The sequence below is a fragment of the Dermacentor variabilis genome, chromosome 7 (genome assembly GCF_050947875.1).
Source record: "Dermacentor variabilis isolate Ectoservices chromosome 7, ASM5094787v1, whole genome shotgun sequence".
Taxonomy (NCBI): Eukaryota; Metazoa; Arthropoda; class Arachnida; order Ixodida; family Ixodidae; genus Dermacentor; species Dermacentor variabilis.
Window position 1 is genome coordinate 60,172,811 of NC_134574.1, and position 25,079 is coordinate 60,197,889.

The window sequence follows — 25,079 nt, forward strand, 5'->3', positions numbered from 1 at the left end:
GTTGAGATGGAACTTGAATTGGATGGAGTCGTCGGACAGGTGGCAGGGGAGGTTTCTTCCGGCGCTAACACAATTCGCAAGTTGCGATATAACGACGCTCGGAGTGGTAGAGACACGGTCAGAATAACCGGCTTCGTACGTGGTCATATTACGCAAAACGCAGTCGGTGAATCGTGAAGTTGTTCGAGAGCGACGGATCGCAGATGACTAGGAAGGACTAGTAGCTACTCAGGGGCGTTAGGGTTGATATTGCGGCGGTAGAGGATGCCGTCGTGCAGAACGAACATACCGCACGTGGTGTCAGTGGAGCCATATTACACTCCGGCGATGATGGACTGTAAGGATTGGTCGCGTTATTGTCCAGCGTGCATGTCGGTCATGTCAGTAAAAGCCATCCCGCAGGTCACCGGATCAGCGCAGCAGGATCAGGGGAATCCACGGTGTGACGACAGAGGCAGTCAGCGTCCTTGTTCAGACGTCCAGACTTATAGTTGATAGAAAGGAAAATTCCTGGAGCCGCGAAGCCCAGCGACCAAGCCGTCCTGTCGGATCCCGGAGGGAAGACACCGAGCAGAGTGCGTGGTGGTCTGTAACGACTAAGAACGTGCGGCCGTACAAATATGGCTGGAACTTGGCGACAGCCCAAACTAAAGCCAAGCACTCCTGCTCGGTGATGGAGTAATTTCTATCGGCAGGTGACAGCAGGCGGCTGGCGTAAGCTATCACGCACTCGGTACCATTCTGCCGTTGGGCGAGAACAGCACCGATGCCATGGCCGCTTGCGTCAGTGTGGACTTCGGACAGTGCAGATGGACCAAAGTGGGCTAGTATGGGAGGGTTGGTCAGGAATCCGATGAGAGCGGCGAACGCGTGAGCCTGATCCGGGCCCACAAGAATGCCGCGTTCTTTAGAAGATCTGTCTAATCTTCTATCCGCAACAATCTTCTATACTCCCAACATCCCCGTAAGAATACCATGCTATAAACTGCGATACAGACAACACCACACATCTGCTTCCAGGAGAAATAATGTCGATCCATACAAAAAACGTTATAATACCGCGGAAAATACAAACCAGATGCTATTTCAGGTAAAATACAAGTTACGCTTAAAAGCATTACTTGAACTTAAACTTACTGAAGCTACTTAGACAGTACTATTAAATTATTCATCTCTATATACAACCAGACAAAACACATGATAGGTGGGCCTGTCGAAGCCTTAATGGCTTATGTAACTAGGCCTGGCAGTGTCGATAACGGCGATATAAGCTATTATAATAAAACAACACCTTATTATAAACATTTCTTGAAGGGGCAGGGCAATATGACGAAGCCAGAAGGCAGGAACACACAGGACAGCGCTGTCTTGTGTGTTCCTGCCTTTTGTCTTCGTCATATTGCGCTGCCCCTCCAAGATGTTCAACCAGTACCAACTCGTCCAAATTTCAATCCTTCTACAACCTAAATACATGTTTATTATACTAAAACATTATAACTTCATTTACTGATAACTACAACAATAATATAGTTCGTTGAGTTCTTAGAAATGGTCTTAACACTGATTTGTCCTATAGTACTGGCAGCGCCAGCGTCATGGTAGCTTGTTCTGTAGTTTCATCGTGAATTACGTGTGATATACAGGGTGATCATTTTTAGTTTTATGGAATTTTTAAAGAAAATCGCCTGTGGCAGATCGCATAATTCTTGTACTTGAACTGGATTATTCGACAAAGCTTTGGTTGGGGCTAGTTGATACACAGTATTTTTAGGGTGCAAAAATATTCCGCGTGAACACCAAGCACAACCTACAAAGAAGAGACGAGACAAGCGATGTCGCTGTAAAAAAATACGAAGCAAACACATTACTTTCACGAGAAATTGAAAGAAATATTCAACTAATTAACCACTTTATAATTAGTCTACCGTTCATATTGCAATTTACAAATTGTAGCCGCTGAGCATGCAGCACGTGTCCATTGGAATTGAATTTCCGGGATGACAACAATTTCTTTATATTATTTCTGGAAGTGTGGGGACGAAAGACATGTGCCTTTCCGCTAGTTTCGCGTTTCAGTACATAAAATAGCGCTTTGGTAAAAAAGTAAGTGGAACGACAGTGCATATTTACAGAGAGTTTGATGGCACATATCTCCAAACTGGCTGCTTTTTAGGGAATTGTTCCAAGTGCAAATGTCTTGCAAACTAACCAGCTACAATTCGTAAATTCCTATACGTACCATAATTTAAATAATTCCGGAAGTAATTGGTGAGTTTTTGTTAAATAGTTGAATATGTGTTTCGAATTCTCGTGCAAATAATGTCCGCCTCCCCGAATAATCCAGCTCATGATCTATAGTTATGCTATTTGCAACAGGCTATTTCTACACTTGAATTCGCATACCTGTATTCTTGAATTCGGTGACGCAAGAGACAGGGAGAGAAGACTTAGGAAAAGGCAGGCAGGTTAATCAGGCTGAAAGCGATAGGCTACCATGCACTAGGGAAGGGAGAAAGGGGACTGAAAGAAGAGAAGGAAGAGAGAAGTTCCCACTTTGCGCTGTTACACACACAACCGTTTATTGCTGAGTCAGCCGCAGACGGTCATACATGATCGTCATCAGCCTGTTTTATGTCCACTGCAGGACTAAGGCCTCTCCCTGCGATCTCCAATTACCCCTGTCCTGTGCCAACCGATTCCAACTAGCGCCCGCAAATTTCCTAATTTCATCGCTCCGCCTAGTCTTCTGCCATCCTTGACTGTGTTTCCCTTCTCTTGGTAGCCATTCTTTAACCCTAATGGTCCAAGGTTGCCTAACCGGCGCTACACATGATCTGCTAAGCGCGATTATTTTCTCTTCATGTCAATTAGAATGTCGCCTATACCCATTTGCTCTCTGATCCAAACCCCTCTCTTTCTGTCTCTTAAAGTTATGCCTAGCATTCTTCTTCCATCGCTGTTTGCACAGTCCTTAATTTTTCTCAAGCTTATTTTTCAGTCTGCAAGTCTCTGCTCCTATGTCAGCACCAGTACAATTCACTGATTGTACACCTTCCTTTTCAATTATAACAGTAAGCTTCCAGTCTGGAGTTCACAACGTCGGCCGTATGCGACCCAAGCCAATTTTATACTTCTGTGAATTTCCTCCTTATGGTAAGGGTTCGCTGTGATTTGCTGATCTGGGTAAACGTACTTCTTCAAACTCCAGAAGCCGACTGGCAATCCTGAACTCTTGTTCCTTTGCCCGGCTATTAATTATTATCTTTGTCTTCCGCATAATAATATTCAACGCCACTCTTAAACTCTGTGTTAAAGTCCTCAATCATTTGTTGTAATTCGTCTGCATTGTTGCTGAATAGAACAATGTCATCGGCAAACCGAAGGTTGTTGAGGTATTCGCCGTCGATCTTTACTCCTAAGCCTTCCCAGTTTATTAACTTCAATACTTCTTGCAAGTACGCAGTGAATAGCATTGGAGAGATTGCGTCTCCCTGTCGGACCCTTTTGCTTATAGGTATCTTCCTGGTTTTCTTGTGTAGAATTAAGGTAGCCGTGGAACCTCCGTAGATATATGGCAAAGTATATATGTAAGCGTTCTGTATTCCTTGATTACGTAATGCCCCTGTGACTGCTAGTATCTCTACTGAATCAAATTCCTTGTGGTATTATCTGAAAGCCATATAGAGAGGCTCATTGTATTCTGCGGATATCACGATAACCTGAATAATGTCATGGGTGTGATGCATTGTAGAGATCCCTTCCTGAAGCAAGCCTGTTTCCTTGGTTGAATAAAGTCCAATGTTGCCCTCATTCTATTGGAGATTATTTTGGTAAATAATGTATATAATACTGGAGTAAGCTAATGGGCCTATAACTATTGAATTTTTTTAACGTCCCCGTTTTTGTGGAGTAGAATAACATTTGCATTCCAGTTTTCTGGGATCGTCGCAGTCAATAGAGGCTTCGTATAAAGATCCGTCAGTTTTCCGAGCTTTAGGTCTCCTCAATTTTCGATTAAATCAACTGTTATTCCATCTTCACCTGTCGCTCTTCCTCGTTTCATGCCCTGCAAGTCCCTTCTCTCCTCATCGTTAGTTATAGGAGGAGTTTCTGTATCCTATTCATTACTGTTTTTAATGGAGGTAGCCTGACTCCTGTGGGTATTGTACAGGTCAGAATAGAATTCTTCAGCTTATTTTATCATACAACCTAAAGGCTGGTGCAATTCCAGAAACGCAACAGCGTCTTTGTGGCTTTGCACATAGCAGACGCACGAGGCCACGGGCCCAAGGTCTTCTCTTCTGCGAAAGGCATGTCATCCAAGTGACCCAAAGCTGTCCGAAGGACACTCCTCTCATCTTCGTATGTAGGGCAGTCAGACAGGACATATTGGGCCCTTTCTCCCAGACAACATGTGCTGTAATTGGCACTTGCCACAATTCCAATTAGGAACGAGTCGGAGTTTGGGAAAAAAAAACTCCCATTCGTATATGTCGCAGTAACGTTTCTTCCCCGTCGGTCAAAACCAGGTAAAAGTTGAAATCTCATATGCGGGTCCCAAAAAATTACATACGTTTCTGATCGACGTCAAAATTGCGTTGCAATGCACTTAATATGCTATATGCTGAATTATCCGTCTACGAGCTTTAAAGGGAAATATCGCAACATTGTAGACTCGAACATTCCCATCATAAAACAATTTTGGTGTCTTTCTATAAAGCAAAAAATGTCAACTTAGCGAAGCGTTTGCCCCTGTAGGGATTTCACACAGCCACGCAGGAAATACATTAGCGCAGGTAGTAAATTGATTGAGCTTTTCTCCGCACTCGTCGATATTAATTGATTTTGAATTAGCTAAGTCACATTCATGTTACTTCTGAAAACAAATTTCACTAATTAGTTTTCATGTTTTCGAACTTTCTCTTGTGTAAATATAGGATGTTTAAGCGAACACTTTCAAAATTTGTGAAACTGTTGAACATGGCAGATAGGACCATCGGAGTTCATGATTAAAGTGGAATGTTGGGCGAGTTGGTATACATTCATAATAGGAACAGCGCGAACAAGACGACGACGCAGTCAAAGGACACAGGACAGAGCTCGTTCCTTGTCCTTTCACTCCTTCGTGGTCTTGTTCGCGCTGTTCCGATGATGAACCGAGTTAATGAGGTGGTCTAGTCGAAGAGGCCACATTACTTGCACGAAAGGTTGAAATGCATAATCGACTAATCAGCAAAAACTCACTAATTATCTTCTAACGAATTACCTTGTGGCACATATTGCAATTGAAAAATTCTAGCCGTGGAGTTCACGAGGCGGATCCACTTGGAAGAAATTTCAGCATGACACCAGTTTCAAGATTATAATTCCGAAACTTTGCGGAGAAATGTATTGGCGTTCCAGTTACTTTTGTCCTTCAATGCATAAAATAACGTTTTGGTAAGAGAGTAACTGGAGATTACTTTCGCATGGTTGAACGGACGTCTGCATAGGGAAATTCGCAACCTACATGCTTTACAAGGAAGAGCAGGAGTCGAATGTCGAAGTAGTTTAAATAATGAGCGCGAACTGTTACACCTTACCTGTTGTTCTGAAACAGTCATTCAGTGGCGTCGCTGTGCACAGCAAGCTCCCATTGCGCCGGAAAGCCATGGTTAACTTGTTTGCAGAAGTACGAGGGTTTGCATTTAAGCTTAGTCATTTAGGCCGGTGGCTGTAACGAAGCGTGTAGGAAGCCCTCGATACATGCCTCTCGCGAACGACCAGGCCACGTGAGGGCTTCGAGCACCACAAAGCCTGACCAGAGTCATGTCCTTGCCTTTTTTCTGATGAACATCAAAATAAAAATTATATAATTTCCACTCCCGAAACCACACCGAGGGATCTCGTAGTCCTAGAGAGTGTCGGACTCGTTTCGATCACCTGGTTTTACTTATCGTCCATTAGAAGCATGGCACACGCGTAATTTTTATGCATTTCGAGGCCAAAATTGTGGTCGCCTTGGCCTGGAATCGAACTCCCAACCTGGAGCTCATCAGGTCAGCGCTATAACAACAGAACCGCCATGGCGGGTACGTCAAGTTAAGGGTGAAGCGAACAGCTTACCTTCACCGACGCAATGCCTTCGCAAGCCTTTTTAACCTTGGCTGCGTCCTTTTGGTCACATACAACGAAAATCGGTTGGGAAGCAATTAGCTGGCGTTGAACTTCACCTGGAAAACAAAAGACAAGTAATCTAAAAGCAGTAAATGACAGCGGGAGAATATACAGTTGTATCTGCTGGATTCTACCTTTCCGGTGGGTATATTGCGAACCAGGAAAATCCTAATGTTACTATTCTGACAGATAAAAGTAAGAAAGACTGCAGAGAAACATTCCTACAAGCTTATCTGGTCACATATTATGTAGAAAAATTTCGGAGATGTTAAAAATTAGTTGCTGACAGTGACTGGGTCTCCAGGTTGCTGAGGCGCCATGGGCAACGAGCTCGCCGACGAACCTGTTTAGTTACCAGTTGCAGACGGAACGCCGTAATATGCACTGTTGCCAAGGGCACATGTAACAAGAATATTTCGCGCGATTGCAGAAGAGTTAAGGTTCTCCGTGTGGAACATCCCAATTCTTCAAAACAACGCTGTGCACTCCGTCTACTCTTTGCTCGGCCTTCTCGCACCATCTAGACTTCGCCGACCCATGTCAACCCGGCTTTGTGGGCCATAGCGACGAACGACTATTAGGAAGTCTATGACTTTCCACATGGGAATGGCTGACAAGGTTACATATCATGTCTATGGTTTCGGGAGAGTCGTACAACGTAATCTTTGTGACTGTTCTCGTTCCACTGTAATATAAATATGATTGCTTACAATTGTGGTACTTCGCATTGATGACGAACCATAGTCAGAAAAAAAGAACGTTTTGAAAAGCCAACATCATAAACCATTGCTGTATTGGGTAGTTAAAGCATTCCTACAATTCTTAAGAAAAAAAAACCTACAGAAATGGCTTCAAAATTATTAGCGGTTAATTGTGATTCCGTGATTTAGTCGTGTACTGTGATCATGAACGACCGTGATCGTGTGACTGTGTTATCTATTTCGTCCTGCATTTCTCCCACCCCGCTCCACCAGTGTTGACGCAGACCGGTTTCTGTGCTTTAATTGACCCTCTCCTTCTCGTTCTCCTTTATTTCATATCTCTCTCTCTCTCTCTCTCTCTCTCTCTCTCAGTCTTTCTCTTTCTCTATATAATACCAGCTCCAATTTGATGTACTCTTTCTATGCATTATTTCCAACGTGTGCCTTTTTGCGTGGCCTAAAGTTGTATATTTTGTTTACGTGTATCCCACACTTGGAAGTTCCCGTCGAAGTAGTCGCAAATATAACAAATAAATGACGCATAATCATATTTCGTCCCTAATTTCTCCTTTTTCTTTCCTTATGCATCCAGGCACAGTTTAAATTCTATGAAATATGCGGTGGTAACGGAGCAAGCGTTTCACACCATGGAATTTCCTGACGTATTTCTTACACCACGGCTCGTTTATTAAACCTTAGTTAAACAAGTGTTCAAATATTCCACCTAACACACAGTGCTGACTGTAATATTCTACTTCAACCCACTTTAAACAAATAGGCTGAGCCTACACGCCGAAAAACGTATAATGGAATGGAATGGAATGGAATGGAATGGAAAACTTTATTGACTGTTTTAAGGTTTTAGTGGGTCGAGGCCGAAGTCTTCATTTTTCAAGCTTAGGTCCTCTTCAGCCATGGATGGGCCCCTAGTCCAGGGCTCCACTGAGCCGGGCCGCCTCGCAAGCGTGCGCTATTAGAGCTCTTTGAGCCTCTGACTCGCGGCTGGTGAGGGAACATTTTGCGGTGGGCTATGTTCAGTGTCCAGTGTCGTAAAGTCGCCGTTTTATCACAACCTGCTATTCTACTTTATAAAAAACATTTATTTAGTAAATGTAGCAAAGATAGAACTTTTTTTCACTATGAATGAAGGGTTTCCTCTTCGCTGTGTGCTTCGCATATTGACTCTCGCTAACACAGAGAAGAGAAAAATAAGGCATGTCATGTTCTGTTCTCAGGTACTCGCGCTTGTGCCAGTCCACAAACCACCGCCATTAATTGATGCTGCCATTATGTTATCGAAAAGCGCTGAACACTATTTCAACTTATTCCTCTTTTTATTTCACTGTTTCTACTTGTGCGCACCGGCTTTGCCTTATTTCCATTTCATAGGTGATGGTTTGCATATAACTCGCGCGTCTCCGCACGTTTGGCAGGAGTTTCTTCGCAAGTCATTACTTATGTGAAACAGTTGGGAATAACCAATTGCACACATCCTCTGTGTTATGAATTGTGAAGTAGGGCTTTAATCAGCTCCGGGCGTGACGCTGGTAATTTGTAACATTTGCTGTTATGTACTGTCGGCCAGGCTCCGGACAGGCCGCCATTGGAATCTGAACCTGGCAACGTTTAACGTTAGAACGCTATCTAGTGAGGCGAGTCTAGCAGTGTTATTGGAGGAATTAGAGGGTAGTAAATGGGATATAATAGGGCTCAGTGAGGTTAGGAGGACAAAAGAAACATATACAGTGCTAAAAAGCGGGCATGTACTGTGTTACCGGGGCTTAGCGGAGAGACGAGAACTAGGAGTCGGATTCCTGATTAATAAGGAAATAGCTGGTAACATACAGGAATTCTATAGCATTAACGAGAGGGTGGCAGGTCTTGTTGTGAAACTTAATAAGAGGTACAAATTGAAGGTGGTACAAGTCTATGCCCCTACATGCAGTCATGATGACCAGGAAGTCGAAAGCTTTTATGAAGACGTGGAATCGGCGATGGGTAAAGTCAAAACAAAATACACTATACTGATGGGCGACTTCAATGCCAGGGTAGGCAAGAAGCAGGCTGGAGACAAGTCAGTGGGGGAATATGGCATAGGCTCTAGGAATAGCAGAGGAGAATTATTAGTAGAGTTTGCAGACACCTTTTTCCGCAAGCGGGTTAGTCGAAAGTGGACGTGGAGAAGCCCGAATTGTGAGACTAGAAATGAAATCGACTTCATACTCTGCGCGAACCCTGGCATCATACAAGATGTAGACGTACTCGGCAAGGTACGCTGCAGTGACCATAGGATGGTAAGAACTCGAATTAGCCTAGTCTTGAGGAGGGAACGGAAGAAACTGGTACACAAGAAGCCAATCAATGAGTTAGCGGTAAGAGGGAAACTAGAGGAATTCCGGATCAAGCTACAGAACAGGTATTCGGCTTTAGCTCAGGAAGAGGACCTTAGTGTTGAAGCAATGAACGACTATCTCATGGGAACCATTAAGGAGTGCGCAATAGAAGTCGGTGGTAACTCCGTTAGACAGGAAACCAGTAAGCTATCGCAGGAGACGAATGATCTGATCAAGAAACGCCAATGTATGAAAGCTTCTAACCCTACAGCTAGAATAGAACTGGCAGAACTTTCTAAGTTAATCAACAAGCGTAAGACAGCGGACATCAGGAACTATAATATGGATAGAATTGAACAGGCTCTCAGGAACGGAGGAAGCCTAAAAACAGTGAAGAAGAAACTAGGAATAGGCAAGAATCAGATGTGTGCGTTAAGAGACAAAGCCGGCAATATCGTTACTAATATGGATGAGATAGTTCAAGTGGCTGAGGAGTTCTATAGAGATTTATACAGTACCAGTGGCACCCACCACGATAGTGGAAGAGACAATAGCTTAGAGGAATTCGAAATCCCACAGGTAACGCCAGAAGAAGTAAAGAAAGCCTTAGGAGCTATTCAAAGGGGGAAGGCAGCTGGGGAGGATCAGGTAACAGCAGATTTGTTGAAGGATGGTGGTCAGATTGTTCTAGAGAAACTGGCCACCCTGTATACGCAATGCCTCATAACCTCGAGCGTACTGGAATCTTGGAAGAACACTAACATAATCCTAATCCATAAGAAAGGGGACGCCAAAGACTTGAAAAATTATAGACCGATCAGCTTACTGTCCGTTGCCTACAAAGTATTTACTAAGGTAATCGCAAATAGAATCAGGAACACCTTAGACTTCTGTCAACCAAAGGACCAGGCAGGATTCCGTAAAGGCTACTCAACAATAGACCATATTCACACTATCAATCAAGTGATAGAGAAATGTGCAGAATATAACCAACCGTTATATATAGCTTTCATTGATTACGAGAAAGCGTTTGATTCAGTCGAAACCTCAGCAGTCATGGAGGCATTACGGAATCAGGGTGTAGATGAGCCATATGTAATGATACTGGAAGATATCTATAACGGCTCCACGGCCACCGTAGTCCTCCACAAAGAAAGCAACAAAATCCCTATAAAGAAAGGCGTCAGACAGGGAGATACGATATCTCCAATGCTATTCACAGCATGTTTACAGGAGGTATTCAGAGGCCTGGAGTGGGAAGAATTGGGGATAAAAGTTGATGGAGAATACCTCAGCAACTTGCGATTCGCTGATGATATTGCCTTGCTTAGTAACTCAGGAGACCAATTGCAATGCATGCTCACTGACCTGGAGAGGCTAAGCAGAAGGGTGGGTCTGAAAATTAATCTGCAGAAAACTAAAGTAATGTTTAACAGGCTCGGAAGAGAACAGCAGTTTACGATAGGTAGCGAAGCACTGGAAGGGGTAAGGGACTACATCTACTTAGGGCAGGTAGTGACCACGGATCCGGATCATGAGACTGAAATAACCAGAAGAATAAGAATGGGCTGGGGTGCGTTTGGCAGGCATTCTCAAATTATGAACAGCAGGATGCCACTATCCCTCGAAAGGAAAGTGTATAACAGCTGTGTGTTACCAGTACTCACATATGGGGCAGAAACCTGGAGACTTACGAAAAGGGTTCTGCTGAAATTGAGGACGACGCAACGAGCTATGGAAAGAAGAATGCTGGGTGTGACATTAAGGGATAAGAAAAGAGCAGATTGGGTGAGGCAACAAACGCGGGTAAACGACATCTTAGTTGAAATCAAGAAAAAGAAATGGGCATGGGCCGGACATGTAATGAGGAGGGAAGATAACCGATGGTCACTAAGGGTTACGGACTGGATTCCAAGGGAAGGGATGCGTAGCAGGGGGCGGCAGAAAGTTAGGTGGGCGGATGACATTAAGACGTTTGCAGGGACAACATGGCCATAATTAGTACATGACCGGGGTAGTTGGAGAAGTATGGGAGAGGCCTTTGCCCTGCAGTGGGCGTAACTAGGCTGATGATGATGATGATGATGACTGTCGGCCAAAAAAGAAAACGGACCACGGCTCAAGTAGCCGGAGTGGCTGCGGGGCAGCACCGGGGCGCTGCTATCGCGCTCCTCGCGCTGACGGCGAGAGTGCCCCGAGTGACGCGAGACTTCGCCCTCGCTCTCACGCGGGGTCTCGTCACGCTTGATAAATTTCTGGTGCACCCTTTGGTTGCTCTGCTGCTGACGGTCGCGACGGAGTGGACAGTGCGTCGCCGGTAGCCCAGCACATGGCGCTGTCGTGCAGTGGCGGGCGACCGCAGCGCATCAAAGCACGGCACTCAGGAGGAACGAAGACCAGTTCTGATTGTTGTTTTGCTTACATTCACCTTGTGTTTCATATCAGTGCATGTCGCCGGCGTCCACCGCTGCTCGATTTTTGCTGCATAACATAAGTAGCTGCACCGGCGGTTATAGTGATGCGCGCTTTTTCACGCCAGCCCGATAAGTTACAAGCGCAAAGCTTTACTGAGGGCGCGGCTTTTCTGTCAAGATTACTTTTCCGGCAGTGTCTCTAGCAGTGGGTTTACTATTTACATGAGTGACGCCTCTGAAAACTGCTTGAGTTAGCTATTACAATGCGTAGGCCTTTATGAAACTTTACAAAAGTACGGCAAGGAAGAGATATTTGGGAAGACGAATCGGAAGAACTAGTTAGTCGTGAAAGTTTAATCACGGAAGCATTCCATGGCTTGAAGGGGCCCTCAGTACGATGAAACGTTGCCGTCGACCGCGATGACTTGGCTTAATCGCCTTGGCATCGAGTCGTAGAGCGCCGCCGCTATAGCTTCGGACGTCCGCGCAGCACTTCCCACTATCTAACTTATTGAGCCGACGTGAAAGAGCGCGCGTCACCGTAGCCGCCGTTGCGGCTACTTGCGTTATGCTGCCTAAAATCGAGCAGCGGTGGCCTACCGGCGATGCACGGTCCCCTTCGTCGCGAACACCAGCAGCAGAGCAACCGAACGGTACACTAGAAATTGATCAAGCGTGACGAGACCCCGCGTGAGAGTGAAGGCGAAGACTGGCGTCACTCGGGGCACTCTCGTCCTCAGCGCGCGGAGCGCGATGGCAGCGCCCCAGTGTGGCCCCGTAGTCGCTCCGGCCAATTGAGCCATAGTCCGTTTACTCTTTTGGCCGACAGTACATGTGCGGTGTTTCAAAGGATCCTTCAGCACGCAATTTCAAAGTTCCAGAAAGATTTTGCGGCATTCTGTGGTGACCACCTGAGCAATGTGAGCTTCGGAAGAGCCTTCGTTTTCAGCAATTGTAAGTGGTATCAATTAGGCGCATGTATTCACTCTTGAAGCAGTTCGTTGATGTCTGTTCCTCTATGACCTAAAAGCCTGCTTCGTATATTTGTCGCCTGTGCTAAACGTCTCATCTGGGGATTTATCCCATCTAGCGTCAAACTTGTTCCATACACTGGTACTGTGCATATTCTACAATCTTACAGAGTGATTTTGATAGATTATACAGCTACAGATTCTAGAATGTGCCTTTGCATAGATGACGTGGCGTCGATGCATTCACTTCTACTGGTAGCCTTCATTATGGTGCCGCAAGCAAAAAATACACCAGAATAAAGGGGGTTAACCGAGGGGCCCAATTTTTATTAATCAGATCATAAGAAGCCAACGAACAAAACAACTGAGCTCCATTATTAGAGCATCGGATGCGAAATGCGAAGACGTGGGGTTATTCCTCACCTGCGGCAAGTTGTTTTTTTATCCACTTTCAATTCCATTAACTTATAACTTCTTTATTTCAGCTAGTAAGTGCAAGTAATTTCGCCTGTGTTGTCCTTGGTATTTTGTTTCTTGGCTTCTTATGATTAATAAAAATGCGGAGCCCTCGGTTGCGGCAATTTGTTTATTCATCCACTTTCAATTCTACTAATTAATAATTTCCTTATTTCCCTTAATCTACCCTAAACAAAAAATACCGTATCTTGCATTGTCCCAAAGGCAAAATGATCTGCATGAAAGCAATAATTTTTCGATATTCTGCACTTAACTACGCTGCCAGTAAAATAAAAAAAAGATTATTATGCAGCTTCAATGAACATGTTCGTATCCATATGGAGAAAACATTTAGGGAAACGGGAAATGGAATTCTAAAGCAAAAATTCTGATGCTATCTACAATTTTTTTTATCATATGCATTGCATAACCTCATGTGACATTTGATTTTATGCATGGAACATGCCGCAACGGTTTCAGGAAGCTTAAGGTCGGAAGCTGCTCTAATTACATGTTAACAGCGAATAAATTAATTTTCTCGAGAAGCGCCACAGCGATATCGATCAAACATACTGCATTCTAAAGGAGCAGTTAAAATCCAGTAACTGTAGCAAGCTGATTTTCACTTTATGCAGTCAACCTCTTGAAAAAAATGCTTTTTTCATTGTGCACTATAAAAAAATGCATTTTCGCCCGAAAGGCGAAGCAAGCATTGCGATAGCAAGTTAGTAGACAGCTATACGAAGTAAGGATCGTAGTTTTATCGGCAGCATAAGCTTGGAAACATTTGCTTGCTAACTGAATTAACAAGCATGGTGTCAGCGCGCACAAGCAAATATGAGCACATCAGACTCCATGAGCGCGGACGCTACCTGTCAAAACGCTAGTGTGAGCAAGCGCAGCAGCAATGAAGTGCGCTTCGTGGCGTCTATCACTTCAAAGGAAGAGCGGTGAGAACACATCGCGCAAAAAGCTATGAGCCGTGTGCAGATCCGTTTGAAGCTACGGCGCACGCGACAGAGCCGGAGCCCCACGCCTCACCCGCCCCCTCCCGCTCTGCCTCACCGCTTTCGTCCCTTTAGTGATTGATCCGCGATCGTGATTTCCCCCATGCGCCCAGTCAGGAAATACGCAGTTTCTGCTGGAAAACGACGCCCCCCCCTTTCCCTCGTGCCCTCCCTTCCATCTCCTGATGCCCCTTCGCGCGACAGAAGACGGCGCGTTTGTTCTCCGCTTTCCTCCTTCGCGCGCGCCAGATCGAGTCGCGATCTTTGGCGTCCCTCGCGTGCTGATGTTATCATCATCGCGCGGCGATTATGTTATCGCCTTTTGAGTTTATGCGGCGCGACGACGACGGCGACAGCAAAAATGTGCTTGGACTGTCCGTATGATTGCTATCACAAATAAAAACTCAAGTATAAAGTTAACTGTAACATAGAAATGATAAGCGATGATACAATTATCCCAATTGCACCTGTTAAGTAATCTATATATATGCATTGTACACCGCTTCGAAGTACGCAACTGATTGGAAGATTTTTAAGGAAATCTCGAAATGGGCTGAAAATTGAAAGGCTGAATTTTGATGTAGGCTGAAAATTCTAGTGACCACTTGAAATGGTCTGACAAACGCAGTTTACCAAACTACGATATCTGTTTTTGCCACAGAGTTATGGATTTGTAAACTTCCTGCTGATATTTTTGTTTACCTTGACGCTTTTGGGTGACTTTTGTAACAAATACGAGCTTTTACATCAATTACCTGCTACCCAGAGTTTCTAGAGTGTAGCTGCTACCTTGCAATACTGAAGTCGCTGCCCGGGCGTACGCGCGGCTACCCATCAGTCGCCGGAGTAGAACGTGCACTCCCTCCTCTCGTTCCAGAGCCGTGCGCTCGATGGAAGGCGGTGCAATTCCTCCCCGCTTTCCTCCCTTGCGTATGCGAGATGGAGCTTGCATCGCCGGCTCACACTTCCACACTTTCACTCGCACATGCAGCATACGGCACATGGTGACGATTTTACCGCTCTTGGACTTTATACGGTACCTCATGGCGACTGCAGAAATGCGCCTGTAGTGTTCATATAATTATTGTCACAATAAAACAGTTCTTTCTATTTCAGGGATACCCACGAAGCGACAATAAACACAGTTTTCGTGCCGTTATTCACTTCCTAATTATGTAGAACAAAAATGCGCCCCCTGGCGCTACTTCGTCGATCAGCATGCATTGATATAAAAACTGCATTTCAGAAGGGTACCCGTTTGGGCTGGTTGGTTACAGTCCATGATCAAGGTTATTTGCGCGCCACTTGGAACGGGGACAGGGAGAGTGACTGTTGTACCCCTGTCCTCGTTTTAGGTGGTGCGCAAATAACATTGATCAAAAATAAAGGGGTTTGCAGAATCCTCACTCGCATTCCTATCCGGCGAGAAACACACAACTACGTCACCAAGGGCGCCATACGCAAGGGTAGTAGGCAAAGATAGCTTTTACAGCGAAACTATATGGCTAAACGATTCGTCCGTTCGTCCGTATGTCGCCCGTACGCCGAAAATTCCTCAGGCGCAACCCCACGCGCATGCGCGAAAAAGAAAGAGAAAGACGAGCGGGATTGGCTGCGCCAGTAGTGACGTCGTTGCTCTCCGTCGCAGCCGAGTGCGCACGCTAGTTTCTCTCCGGCTCCGAAATCGGCAGGCCACCCGTCATACGTGCACCTGAGGAGCAAGCAGCTTTTGATTAGCAACGCAGCGAGCAGACAAGAGAACGAGCTCCTCTACGCCCTGCCAATGCTGCAGCCCAGGCTCGTGCAGCCGAGTGCAAGCAGCCACTGCGTACCGAGGATCCGGCAGCCTTCCAAGCCGTCGTTTAATGAACCGTCAGCTTTAACCCGTGATAAAAACCGGACCACACGGTTCAGCTTCGCTGGTTAACCATCTGTACTGAGTGCTTGTCGGTGATTCTGTTTTTTTAATCAGCTAATTCTACAACCAAGCTGTATTAAAACCCAATTCTAAGAAAAAACTACTCAGCCAAATATAAAAGCCATGGTTCCCGGCGTGTGAGTCGTAGCACTAATAAGGCACTTCTTTGCCGCCATCATGTACGCGCTCTACTAACACATAGCTATTGTGTCTACATTAGCAATGTAGAATGCGGGACCATTTGTTCACAATAAATGGTGTGAAATTAACACTTCTCTACATAGAACAGCATTATAAATTGCACATTATCAGCTGATATCTTCCACCGTATGCAAACGCTTTATAAAGCTGAGGACTTCTGAGCCAGCTTGCTACGGCAAACATTCATTAGAGCAACCAATTTCTTTATCCAGGCTTAAGGACCCCTTTTCAAGGAACATACAGCCCTCAAGAAAATTTTCTTCGGCCCTCGCGATCTACCGACAGCTCTAAAGTGCCGATCGTGTGTTTGAGCCAAAAGATAATTCACTAGTAGGAATTTTCATATAGTACGCCTAATTATTTGCAAACAGTAAAATATTTAGTCAAGACATGGACTAGCGCCAAATAGGCATAAATTTGTCGTATTATGACGGCCGAGAAGGGGCACCAACGACTTAGAGACTTCCCCAGCATTTGCCACCTACGACAACCATTCCTCCCTCCAAACCTAATGAGGACATAACCGATAATCAAGAACCGACAAGGTACCAAACATGATATAGAGCTACGACAGGCAAAGAGCAGTAATTTGGAAGCTTCCCACCACGCTGCCAATTACTTTACACACTTTGTCCACGCATCCCCCGCACGAAGCATGGTACTCCAGAACTTCGGTGGACGAATTTAGTACGCGCCCTTGCCCACCACGCGTCACTCACACATTTTAACACCTTCTTCATCGTCAACGTATATTTTCAATGTTTACAATATGACTATTGCTTTGTTGATTTCATTATTTCATCAGAAACGAAGGTCACAGCGCTTGTTCGCGGGTAGCGCTTACGCGTTTCTTGCACTGCATGGTGCAAGGGCATTGTACTACGACAGTATGTTTATGCGTTGGGCGTGTGTCGCAGTGGTTGCGACAGTAGAATGACTTAAGTGGACGAACGCTATATTGCACTGATGTCAACTTCTTAAGGAGAAAGTTAGTTTCAATTCGTACGTAACAGTGGCCATGGAACAAGGAAAATTTTCCCTAATGAAGCCGGATTGTCGCTTCGTCCGATAATGTCTTGCAGGTTATGCCAGTGATGCCATTCGAGTGCAGGGTGGAATGCCGTTTTTCAATGGCCTTACCACTGCTTCGCACCCGTTACTTGTAGACGGTCCTTCGCAGGCGATATCCCAAATTCCTGGACATGCCGCTCTAAACCGTGATGCTGTCGTAGCGCATCTTACTGTTGTAACTATGCATAGTGGGACTGTTTTTTTATAATGAAATTTTAGCGCCAGAAGTAGACAATAGGACAGGCATAAAGGAGACTACATCAAAGAAGAGTTGCTTCTATCTCGGTTCTTCACCCGTTTTATGCTCACACAAAACATTTCAAAAAGTTATGAGATGGAGTCTGCTTACTTTGACTACAATATAAATATTTACTATTAGCAAACAATGAAATAGGTAGACGATGCAAAAGGTTATGATGTCTTGAGAACATTGTTCAATGATTTCAATGTGCCATCGCCACCACATGTTGTTTTCCTCTTTTTCCGGCTTTTACGAGACCTCTATTCACTTTAACGCCGTCGTTTTCACGAATGGAGAAGCGTTATTTTAGCAGTCGACGATAACTCACTTTTTTCTGCCCTTTAAAGCTGACTAAAGCACTGATAATCGTCAATAAATGAACAACTTCCGTATACGCCCAGAAAAAAATGGGCTAATGGGTTCTTTGAGGAATCAACAGTTTCATCATTTTCATTTGCGTTTAGCGCTATGGAATAAAAGAGGCTTATGGAACACTTTTCAGGAAATATGGGGAAACCTGCACCGATGCAGGAACATACCTAAACGGCTTTCTAATTTTCACGCTTCTATCCTATATAAGGGTGCCAAAATTTTTTGTTCTGGGCAAAGTGTTTCTTTCTTTATCGGGATGTCAGTTATATGGACATTTCAGGCGCGTTTCCGCTGTCGTCGTCGTCGTCGTGATGTCCCGTATAAAGTCCATGTGCGATGGCATCACGACCGCTTGCCGTTGTACGTGAGTGCGAGTGAAACCATGCAAGGGTGAGCCGAGGTTGGTGGCTCGATCTCACGCGCGCAAGGGAGGAAGGCGGGAAGGAAGGGAACCATCTTCATTGCGCACAAGGTACCGGAGTGGCAAGACGCATTCTGTTCTGACGACGGCTGCATATGGCGCGGCAGAGCGCGGCCGTGCGGGTTCTATCTTGAAAGCGACCTGCGGTGGGTACTAATTCTAGGCCGGCCGACGGATGATACCTTCATGTGCTCTGTGCTCTCGCCGCTTATTTCGCGTTGAAGCGAAGCAGCACCAAGGACAGTTCGCTCGCCGCTGCTGCCGCTTTTTCTCATGAACGCAGCTAATAGTGACTTCGCAGGCATCGAATGACATGTATTCGTGTTTTATTGTTCGCTCGTGAGACCATGGTTGCTAATTTAGTTCGTATGCGAACATTTACAAGTGTATATGACCGTATATGACTATCCTTACTTTGTATAGCTCTCTATCAATTTGCAATCACAGTCGATACTTCGTCTTTCCGGCGAAAGTGGGACTTTTCTTTGTTGCGGTACTTCGCCTCAACGGTCTTGTTACGCCCTGCCTGCGTATTTTGCATTGTTGCTATTTCTTACTCTTCAGTGAAAACGATGAGCTTAATCGCGGAGGTACAGCGCTTCCACCGACACGCTCGTCAAAGAGAAGCGTGGCTAATACCATCGCTACAAGTCACAGTTAATGCTGAACTACTTCCTCGTCATAGACGCTTGTTGTAGCGCCATTGAATGCTGGCGAGAAACTTGTTTCTTGTGATATTGCTGATATGAAGAAATTTATTTACCTTCCTGCTGTTGCCTCCTTCGCGCGCGCCAGATCGAGTCGTGGTCCTCGGCGTCCCTTGCGTGCTGAGATGTTATCGCCCTTTGAGTTTATGCGGCGCGACGACGACGGCGACAGCAAAAACGTACTTGGACTGTCCGTATAATTGCTATCACAAATAAAAACTCAAGTATCAAGTTAACTGTAACATAGCAATGACAAGCGATGATACAATTATCCCCATTCCAAATCAGCAGGCTGTTGCCTGCTGATTTACCTTCCTGTTCATGCTGTTGATTGTAGCACACTCTGACAAGTGTAGCAGTGAAACTGCAACACTTAGAGGGTCCACTGCTAAACTTACTCCTAGGCCTGGTATATAGAAAATCGTTCACGTCCGAACAATACACTTCTCTCTCTGGTATCCTGGAAATACCGGGTGGAAATGCAGAATGTTTGTTGCATAGAAATGCTCAAGTGTTTTTAGAGTATCTTACACGGGGTGGCGACGTACTGACATGTGTCATCGGGTTGGTAGACCGCAAGATGGCCAACCCGGTAAGCTATAATGAAAATTACAAAACGTAATCCTAATCTCAAACGTGCAGGTAATAAAAACACAACGAAGATGATAGGGTCTGGTTTTCACAAAGCAAAAGATTTGTCCCTGAAACTACGAGACGTCAGTGCGCCTTTTCGAGGTACTGGATTCCGAGGGATGTTGCACTGCTATCGTGCCTGTGTTCATGACCGAGAAGAATAAGGGGAACCGGGGTGCATTATTATTTTTATTTATTTGCAACCGTAGGACGCAAGCAGACAATACTGCCAGCGAGTCATAGCTGTAGTCATTTCTTACTTTTAACTGATTTTTTTCAAATCAGAAGGAAAATTAAAATGAAAGCAGGTGAAAATACACTTTACCGCAGATGCAAGTCGATGTCCCCTCCCACTCATTCCGCCTGCGGATAGCTGCCGCGGCGGCCACCCTCTTTCTACCTTCCTTGAATATCTCAATGCTCGTACAAGATTAGCACTGCAAGTTTTAGGCAATGCCACTTACGGTCATGGCGCCAGATAGAGAAAATCTTCTGTAAAGCCTAAATGGTAAATTTTCATCATTACTTAACACTAATTACGTTAGGACAACGTAAAAATACTCGAGAGCTTTGTCGAACGGTGGCAAAGTACAGAGGTTTCTCAGCGCACGAGGCTTGTCGTTATTTCTCTTTTGTAAAAGCTCAGTGGGCTTTTTTTTCTTTCATAAAAAGATATCAAGTTATTCAGCATTCTTTGAAAAGTTTCCATATCCCACGCATAGGTTGTAATTGGTTAGAAGCGATAGTTTGTTAGATGTGCACTGACATGTCTTCACTTCTACTACTCTTCAGTATGGCTAAATGCCTGTCGCTCAACGAACGCTCTGGTGCCATTCTCTTTCCTTCACGTATTTCTCTACGCACGGCTGCTGCCGTTGCCGACTGATTGCTTGCCTGTTGCTCCGCTTGTCCAGTCGGGCACCAACCCAGCGGGCTATACTCATTCTAGGGGACTGGCCAAAGACGTTTGAATGTCCAGTGCCACATGCCGAGTTGCGTATGCCCCAGTGTGCCCAAGTTGCATATTCCGGCACCTGCCAGTGAGACACTCGGAGGTGCACATAGCCAAAGACTCTTTTTGCTGTCTCATTTGTTTCCGCTCGTAGGGTATATATTTGTCAACGCGTGCAAACACAAAACCTGTAGTTGAAAGTAGCCCTATCTCTGTGTATCTGTTTCTTTCTACGTCTTCATTCAGTCGCGTTTACGCACTCTCTCATGAATACAAACCAACTAGCCCGCCAACGTGTTTTAACTAAAGACCCAAGCTGTCCGTTTGGTCAAATACTGTTTGGTTCGATTCTAGTTTCTTTCCGAGTCACTTCGCGCTACAATTCAAGATTAGGCTACCGTACCAACTCGCCCAACTTTCTATCCTTCTGACACATACTGAGTGAGCCAAGTTGTATACTGGGTAAGGCAGCAATTGCCAGCACTCGAAAAGAGGAAGGAAGGGGCAAGGAAAGCATTTCTTTAAAATGTTCTCTTTAAAACAGACCCCACTCACTTCGCACTCCTGAAGAACAGCAGTGACAACGTTAGACAAAGCAGATTCGCTTACCGTGAGTCAGATTAGGCTTGATCATATTGGCTACGCCACCAGCAAAGAAAGTCCCGCACATAGCGACCATTAACTCGTAGCTGTTGACACAGTGGAAACCGACAATGTCGCCGGTGCGCAGTCCGAGGCTGCGCAGTCCAGCGGCGATCCGCCGGCAACCGCCCAGCAGTTCCCCGAAGGTGTACTGAACGCCGGTCTGCACATCCACCTGAGACGCGACGCGGTAAAGCTGTAAGCACAACAATACCTCCGCATTTTTACAACACAAAGCCACATTTGGCTGACCTTGCGCAATCGATTTTAGGAAAATAGAGTGCGAGACAAAGGGGACGGCGCCCGGACTACCCCGTCTTATAACCTCTGAATGTTCGTCCGGGATAGGAGCCGAGTTTTCGGCTCCCGAGGCATTATGCAGGAAGGTCGTAGTTGGCGAAACTCGGTTTCTTGCCAGCTATGGCGAATGCACAAATAACTGATTCGACAATGAATAGGGAACATGTGGCATACTTCAATTTTTTTCGTGTGGGAATTCCTCGATGTGATGTAATAGCCTACGTGTACCTGTGTGCCCCAGAGCAACCCCTAGTTGCTTCATTCCACCGGGCGGTTCAAGCAAACATAAGTGTATTGCGTACACGGAATTGTGTTACGACGTAAATTCGACAACAGACGTAAGCGCACACCAGTTTTGCTCATGTTGGGGAACCTAATTTTCACGTCATCCAGCACATGGCGTGTAAGCACCACCAAACTTCCATTAAAAGAACGCCATCTCTGGTGAACCTTTTGCGATTCATGCAAAGTGGGTGTTTTTCGTTTTTCTTTTTTTTTTTGTAATGTGCGAGGCTTATATGGTTCATAGTGCGACCCCGCCGTCATCAGAAAGGACAAAGAAAGGCATAAGAAACTCGGCCCACAAATTGTGGCCTCTTAAACTTAAAAAGTCGCAGTATCGCCCGCAAGGCGAAGCATCCTATGCGATAGCAGATTCATGCACAGGAATACGAAATAAGGATAGTGTTATTATTGGCTTGTTATTATTGGCTTTGTTATTATTGACACGTTCGACGCCACTGTTCATGGGCGCGATGAGTGCCGATCTCAGCTTAAGAAGCACCTCTCGCCACTTCGCAAGACACCGGAATGGACTTGGCATTTGAGAACGTGCCACGCACAGTGCACGATGCAAGGTACGCATCGACATACTAATCCGATCACGATTAATGCTATGTTAATGTCGATCAACCCCGCAGACGCCCCCTCGCGAATAACATCAAACGCAGTCAAAGTACCCGTCCGACGACGACTACGATATTGCCCCAGAGTATAGGCTGAAGTTTGCCTGCAAACCGATGAGGAAATGCAGTGTCAACATCAGCCGCTCGGAAGAATACTGTGCTTACTCGGCCAAGTTGTGCCATCGCGATGAAAAGTGTCGTCATCGTGAAAGAACACTCAACGCAATGTGCGTGAAACACTAATGCGAAGTCTGCAAATAAAACTCAGCTGAGAGATCGTAATGTGCCAGGTTTGTCGTCTTGCGTTGTTGCGACCTTATGAGCAGAGAAATTACACTCGAAAACATAACGCAGCAGCACCTAACTCGGCAACATTTTGACGCAACACTCTGCCTTCAAGAACCATCCGCAATGGAAAGCATGCAATCATTCGCAGGAATTTATGCAAGTGGCTAGCTTCACTGTGCGATATTGATTGCTTTTGTTTAATGTGTTATCTACTGTTTATAAAAACAAGGTGTTTTCCTGCTTTTAACATGTGTGCGTCTGTTTTACAGGAGGTAGAGAGAGAGAGAGAGAAGCAAGGAAAAGCCTGATTGTTTAGAGCCAAGTAGTTTCTTAGAATACTTGCTGTTATGTTACCGGCATCATAACCAAAAGAAATTCAATGCCTTAAAGTAAGTGCACTACGCAATTGCCTTTTTAATGTGAGAGTCACTGCAGGTGCATTAATGATACAGAGTCTGCAACACATTCAATGTTTATTGGCTTCCGCGAAGAATAAAAAAAATATAAATAAAAAAAGATAAACGCTATGATGTGACGCTGATCGTGCGTTAAGGCTTGTACGGGAAAGTATTAACGCTGCTCTTTATTCCCAGTCGAAGCGTGAAATATGCTATTGCAGAAAATTCATCGCGATAACCCGCCGTGGTGGTGTAGTGGCTTTGGCTTTGGGCTGTTATGCACGAGAGCGCGGGTTCGAATCCCGGCAACAGTGGCCGCATTCCGATTAGGGGCGAGGGAAACTTGTCTAGCGGGCACCTGACCTTCGTCACGGTTAAGTAACCCACAGGTAACGGTGCCGGATTGCTTCGGCATTCCACTCCCTCAGCTCGGAAGCTCCTCGTTGGTGTCAGATAGCCTGGACTCGGGCGGCTCTAACACCTGGATCGGTGCGCCGACGGCGAGCCCTTTCAGGGGCTAGTTCTTGCCGCCGCTCGTCGAAGGCTGCCCGTTCCTCCGGGAAACGCACAACGCGTGGCCGGCCAATCCATTTTCTGAGACTGAACTGAACAGAAACGAAGCCAGCCACAGCGCGCTCAAAATAATTTTGCGCCCTTTCCCTTCCACTTTCACGTGCTTCATAGCCGTAGGGTGGTTTTGGCACGTAAGATCCCAGAATTTAGTTTTACCATTTATTACCATATATAGTCTACACGTTCGCTTTGCTGCCTTCATAAGCAGTGCTATGTCGCGACGGAAGTAACAGAACCCAGATTTAAATGTGAAATTCACTGGGAAAAATGCGCGTGAAAGCCGAAACTAACCGGTTGCAACTAATTGGTCGCGTGTATAGGGCGATGTTGAAACGTGGCATATTGTGCTGTCGAATCATATTCCCTCGACACCGCATTTGACCATAGTTGCATATTCTTTAAGCTGCTCCGTGCGCTAAAGCATACCGCGCTACAACTGTGGCATTTTCGTATATTGCGAGAAGCTTGTACTGAACAAACCAGAAAAATTTGGACGGCATCAAAAGTCCACGTCTTCTCGTGAGCGACACCTCGTGGTATGTACAACCCGCATCGCGTGTGAATAACGGACAGACACACAATAGTACGTCTTATCAGCACCGGAAGCCAACGTGAAAAAAAAAGCGTTGCTTGATTAGCAAACTAGCCAGTCAACAAACACATAGAACTCACAGAAACGAACCTGACGTACAAGTTTTTATCGGTGTTCTTCGCGTGCCGGTGCTGATGAAACGTACCACTTGCGCAATCCACGGCGTCACTCAATCAGCTGCACTATTCAAGCCTTGTCGGGCCAAAGTATAGAGGTAAAAAAGTATCTATAAACGTTGTGTTAGGAAATGGTGCCTGTCGCTAAGCGCAAACTGCGGAATTCCTCCAGCGGCTCTTGGCACAATTTTGACGAAGAATTAGAGTCATCATTCCTATAGCTCCAACGTGTCACCAACCGGTTGGTCGCATCCGCAGAAAAAGGGGGGGGGGGAGGTATCCTACACTTGCGAATGCGATTTCCGTCGCATGCGGCCGAAATCACACTTAAAGGGGTGATGCATCATGTGAAAAAAGGTTTAAGTTATCGTTACATCACTGCGACACAGTCTCAAATGATTTGGTGTTTGCATTTCGGCAAAGCTTGTGAACACTATAGATTATAAAAAAAAACATTAGGTGAGGTCAGAGGTGTGACCTTTCGCCTACGATAAAAAAATTCACCGCCCAAGCGCTCCTTACAGATAGTTAACCAGCGAAGCTGAAATGTGCGGCTCTGGTGTTTATCACTGGGTTATTCCCGACGGTTCATTAAAGTCTTTCTCGATTGTTCGTTATATCTTTGTGTTTCTTAATCAGGTTACACAGATGTTCGGCTGCGACGGAGAGAACGACGTCAGTGACGGTATCCCAGCAGCCCGCCGTTGTCGC

General features: G+C 45.5%; 1 protein-coding gene across 1 annotated transcript in view; it reads right to left on the minus strand.

Moving 5' to 3' along the window:
• LOC142588660 (uncharacterized) overlaps positions 1 to 25,079 on the minus strand; it is a gene marked incomplete at its 5' end in the record, with an annotated part of 133,848 nt that overhangs the window by 82,588 nt on the left and 26,181 nt on the right. Inside the window, 2 exon segments of the mRNA XM_075700484.1 lie at positions 6,106 to 6,212; positions 21,164 to 21,371. Of these exon segments, the coding sequence (XP_075556599.1) occupies positions 6,106 to 6,212; positions 21,164 to 21,371 (315 nt within the window).